The 5,308-nt window shown below is 38.1% G+C and overlaps 1 protein-coding gene across 1 annotated transcript in view; it reads left to right on the top strand.

Moving 5' to 3' along the window:
• aebp2 (AE binding protein 2) overlaps window positions 1–4,802 on the top strand; it is a 23,478-nt gene extending 18,676 nt beyond the window's left edge. The window contains exons 7-9 of the mRNA XM_014017170.1: window positions 664–777; window positions 2,304–2,333; window positions 3,276–4,802. Of these exons, the coding sequence (XP_013872624.1) occupies window positions 664–777; window positions 2,304–2,333; window positions 3,276–3,282 (151 nt within the window). The 3' untranslated portion in view covers window positions 3,283–4,802. The remainder of the gene's footprint in view (window positions 1–663; window positions 778–2,303; window positions 2,334–3,275) is intronic.
• Window positions 4,803–5,308: the final 506 nt, after the last annotated feature.

The raw sequence follows: 5,308 nt of genomic DNA, 5'->3' as shown, positions 1-5,308 counted from the left end.
TGTGTGTGTGTGTGTGTGTGTGTGTCTCTGGGGGCTCCTCTGATGACGCACATTGTGACGGGGGAATGCTGGGTGTGGAGACGAGGAGGTGGGGGCTTGAGGAAGGAGTCGAAGCAGTGGACTTGCTTGAGTTTTTGTTTCTTTTTTTTTCCTGCACCCCGTCTTGTCGAGGCAGTGCACTTTCATCTTTCTCAAAGGGGATCACACTGTTGTAGGTGCAGCATAATGCAGTGTGTGGATTTGTGTGTCTATCCCTTTAAAGACATGACCTCATTATCTTTCAGTTTAAGGGACAAAAGAAACCTGCCTTTGATTTACTTTTGGAATTAATAAAACACCAAAAAAAGAAAGGAAACATTTGAAAAAACATTAAATGCTGACGTGCACACCCACACCCACACACACACACGTTAACACGTTGATCACTGCTTACTGCTGAGTGTGTGCTGTTCTGTGTCTCAGTTCCAGGTTTTTTTTTTTTCCCCGTCAAAGACATGTTACTTATTTAAACGTTCTCAGAGTTCAGAGGAAGTTAACACGAGCACTTGACTTTTGCAGATTCATATTTCCCATCCCGCTCCCGTTTTTCATTCTGCCTTCTCTTTTTGTTAAATCCTGAAGCCTGGCTAACTGTCCTATTTTTGTGTGTGTTTTGTCTCGCAGACTACCTGATGTGTGGGTGAATGAAACCGAGCGATCTCAGCTGAAGACTAAAGTAGTGCACTTATCCCAGTTACCACAGGATACGGCTATGTTATTAGACCCAAACATTTACCGGTGAGTGGATTATATAATACCAGCAGCCTCTTTGTGCTCATTCACACACAGTAAATCCAGTCCTGTTTTCATCAAAGCTGTCTAAATATTACCCTATCAGGGGGATTAATTGTGTGAAGGTTTTAAAGGACATAAATGTTTAAGCTTTTACTGCAGCTCTACTCTCCGTTTTGTGTAAATTACAATACAAATGGGAACTGTTAGGTACTGAATCTTTGTTTAAGAACACAAATCTTCCTCCAGCAGGTGGCACCAACTCATGACTTCAGCAGCTAGAAAGCCCCATTCAAAGAAATCACATTTTCTCTTCTGAATAACATTTTCTCTGGATTCATGGGTTCACCTATTGGTCATGTTAGAATATTATCTTGGTGCTTTTTATCGCTCGCCACTGCAGGCTTTTATGTTTTTGCTCATGTCTGTGAATGTTTTGTTTTTGGCAAAAATATTTCACAAATCACTGATCAGATTTTAATGAAACTCTCAAAAGATAGATTTACATTAAATACTGGCGAACTTTTGGAGTCACCCCAATTCAAGATGGCCACCACAGCTGATCAGCATTAGCCAAAACTAAAACGGCACTCAGCTGAAGACCAATATCTCTTTGCTACAGATATCAAGCTAAAGTTTGTTGTGGTAGTAGCTGAGAGTTATTCCCAACACATATTATGAACAGTGGCAAATCTTGAGATGAGGCATAACACAAAACACCTCTGTCCCTTCTCATCATAAGCTGATTTTAGTCAAAAACTCTGAGAGTCAGCAGGCATGCATTTCAATAGGGACTGCCTGGAATTTTATTTTAAGATAGTAAACATCAGAGATGATCTTTAAAGAAAACCTTTTATTGAAAATTTTCTACAACTTTCCTTTATCTTATGTATACCTGGCCGATTGACGAGAGCTGTCTGTGTTATCAGTATCATTTTTTTTTTACTTTCAAAAGAGTAACTTCTAGTTGTATTTAATACATCATATTCAGCTTTTTTCAGCGCAGCACGTATAAGATAAATATAAGTTATGACATTAGCTAAATTGCTACAGCTATATAAGATTTAAAATATCCCAATGAACTGAAGAAACATGGTTTTACTTTATAGTCCTGAAATCCATAAAAAGAAGAACTACATGCCAAAAATAACTGAATGGTCCTCTTACCAGAGATATATGGCACACTAGTGTGCTAATCAGCACACAGGCTGTCTGATTTTAATTGGACCTGAAGGCTCTGTAACTGCAGGAGCTGCTGTTGGACTCTGGTTTCAGAACTGAATATAACCATCAGTGATCAGACGATTTATGTTACGCTGGTGCAGAAAATTTCAAACTGAAATGTGTTGGTCGTTGTCCGAGCCCACGCATGTGAATGGAGTTGGTAAGAAGAGACTGCCAGGTTGTGAAGGAATATATTTAATTAGCAGGATTAATGTGCTGAAGTCAGACTCAATCAGCTCAGATATGTTGAAGAAAACCAAAAAAAAATGCTTTTACACCAGATTCTTAGAACATTTTTTGTCTTTCAGAGCCCTTCCTCAAAAGCGGCTGAAGCGCAGGTAAGCTAACTGCTTTAGCATGTTTGCAATCTTTATAGTAAAGTACAAGTATCTTTTTATATGTGATATTGTGATGTGTTTTATATCTGTCTTGTGTTGCCATAAATAAGTTTATGACAGAGTTAACTTATAGTCAAGCTATAAATGAAAAAGTACTAAGCTGACTGTAAAGAATCACTGAATTGAATTATACCATTATTCAAAAGAGGCCATACTACAGTATCACATCCACAGTAAACACACTACTACACACTACTCAAATACATGCAGCTGTTAAGAAACATCACAAGGGTCATACACAAAGTTCTGAAGTAACAGAAATGTTTTTTCTATTTAGTCATAGCAAACTACAAATATGCAGAAAGGCAAATGTGTCTCGCTGAAATTTAACTTAAACTGATAACTTCAAATTTTGAGGATTATATGTTTGTCCCTAGGATTGGGCAGTAGGCACAATTTATTGATCAGCATTATTAGTTCAACAGTCAAGGATTAACAATATTTTCACACAGTTTTTATAATTTTTAGTAATTGTTGGTTGGGCAGTCACTGTTCTGTATTCAGTTGTGGTAGAGTTTTACATTTTATGTGCTGGTAAAAGCTCTTTAACGGGTTTGAGACACTTGTAACAACTTTGAGAATATGTTTTGGATAAGTTTTGCCACCCAATGTTTTCTAGATGTTCTAAACTGAGGGACAAGCCACCCTCTGCTCCTAGTGTTAGGAAATGAGAACCCTCGTGACTGTTTTGAGCTGTTTTGCATCCCAGTGAGATAATAAATAGATGTATAAAAGGCAAAAGTAATGGTACAACATCAGTATCAGCATCTGAACGCTAACTTGTTAGCTTTCAAACTACCATACATCCCCACTAATGTGTTACATTTGTGAATGCACAACTCATTCTCATGTTTTTCCCCCCTCTCTCATTTCTGTGCTCAGCCTGTAAGAAGTCATCCATGTGGACGATAACTTAAGAGGGAAGTTCTTGTTGATAAAACATCTGTACGGGATGGGGCGCTCATCATCTGTCTCTGCTGAATGTGGAGTGAAGGGACCATAAGGAATGGAAACTGGCTCTGGTGTAGTTTTGGTTAATTTGAAAATACTTTTTTAAAAGTTTCTTTTTTGAAAACTTGGAATTTGTTGTTGTTGATGTTCTTGCATTTATTTTATTATTATTTTTTTACAAGCCCTGTTTTGTGTAGACCTGCCATATCACTCAGCATATTTTGCTACTGTTGTGTGTAAAATATTTATCCAAATTTGTAACTTATTTTTTTACAATGGATATGCTGGTGTGAAGCTGTTAGTTTTTTTTATGTTTTAGTTTTATTTTGACAAGTTTGAGTAAAATCATATTTATCTGCAAATAATACCTAAACTGTTACTTGTAAGGCTGTTTGGACATTAGGTGTAATTATGCTGTGCATGTGACAAAGATCCTAACCAGTTGTCCTATTTATACTTCCTGAGTGCAGTACTGTTAACTTTGTGTACGACAATGACGTGTGAAATTTCCTCCGTCACAGTTTAAACTATCAACAGAGCAATAACTCAGTGAGACACTAGTGTAACTCCAAATCACAGCCTGTCTGTTGAGAAGAAACCATAAAAACTGACAAAGTTTACATCGCAACAACTTGCTTAAGATGGACTGTTAACTGTGGAGACTGTGGAGAAAATAGAAAATCCTGATATTCTGATTTATTGAGACTTTTGTATTTGATGTAGTCCCTTCTAAAACTGTAAACCGGTGTTTGTAATAAAATAAGGGATTTGACAGAATGCAACAAGACACAAAGGAGTACTGGATTCAGTATGATGAGAGCAAACTGTAGAATATTGGTTCCTTATGTGTGCGTTGGAGGGATTGGCCGGGTTATTTGGCGTCCCATTAGCAGAGCAGCTTTGGGACCCCGCTGTGGAGGAGCTAATAACTGGGCCAGCAGGGCAGAGCTGCTGTTTGTGAACACGCCTGCAGAGAAAGAAAGCGAGTTCACGGAGAGGTCCGCTCTCCAGCATATCACGCACTTGCATGCTCACACATACACAATTCATTTAAGAGTTTATTATGTGATATAATGAGGCTCTCAGGTGCCGTTGCGCTGCTTCAGGGCTTTAAGCTCTGAAGATGTCGACACCCTGTTGTTCTTTGTGTGCTTTTCTAAGTGGCTTCCTACTATCTGCAGTGTTCTGCAGACGTCGTGGTGCTAATTCATAAAAATGTTTGTAGAGCTCACTGAACAAGTTGGGCAGTAAGCAGAGAATGTTTTGATTTAGACTGAATTAATCTTTTTGTTTTCTTATTGTTTTAGTCATACGTTAGTTCAGTTTTTGTGGTGCTATTAATACTGTCAAAACCTTTTTACTTATAACTGTGAGCAAAGTAATCTGTCTATAAAAATATACTCACAATTTTACCTATAACATTTTACATAATAAATACTGTTTCACTTTTTTTGTAAAGTTTCTTGCTTCTTTGAAAAATAAGTGGTCCAGAAGTGTTGTACGTTTATTGACTTGTATTTGAAGAAATGTATCTTTTATAAAAGGTTTTTGGTAAAGTAGCTCTGTAAAATGACCAAAGTTGTCTCCCCCCATGTGCTTGTGATTTTTGATGGTATGCTTGGCTGACATCTTGAACCACTTGATGTCATTGCGTTGACCACTGGAGCTCAAGGCACCGTTCATGCTGCTGCTGTTAAACACCCTGGCTGATGGAATCATTAGTGAGCCAATCGCAAGAGAAGAGGGTCTGTGCAGTCACTAAGTGGAAGTTTCTTGTTTTGTGGGAGGAGTTTGTCCAAGTCACGATTGGTCTGTTTGACTTTTGTAGGCTTAAGTTGAAGACGTGATTGGTTGGTTTGACTAATTTGGGAGGAGCTTAAAGAAGCCCTAACAATTTTGGTCAGATGAATGCTGGGAAGCTTGGGGGCGGGGGAAAACCAGACACCAGCTATATTTTTAAATAA

This window comes from Austrofundulus limnaeus, unplaced genomic scaffold (genome assembly GCF_001266775.1).
Source record: "Austrofundulus limnaeus strain Quisiro unplaced genomic scaffold, Austrofundulus_limnaeus-1.0 Scaffold162, whole genome shotgun sequence".
NCBI classification, from domain to species: domain Eukaryota; kingdom Metazoa; phylum Chordata; class Actinopteri; order Cyprinodontiformes; family Rivulidae; genus Austrofundulus; species Austrofundulus limnaeus.
This window is presented reverse-complemented; position numbering and strand designations above follow the sequence as displayed.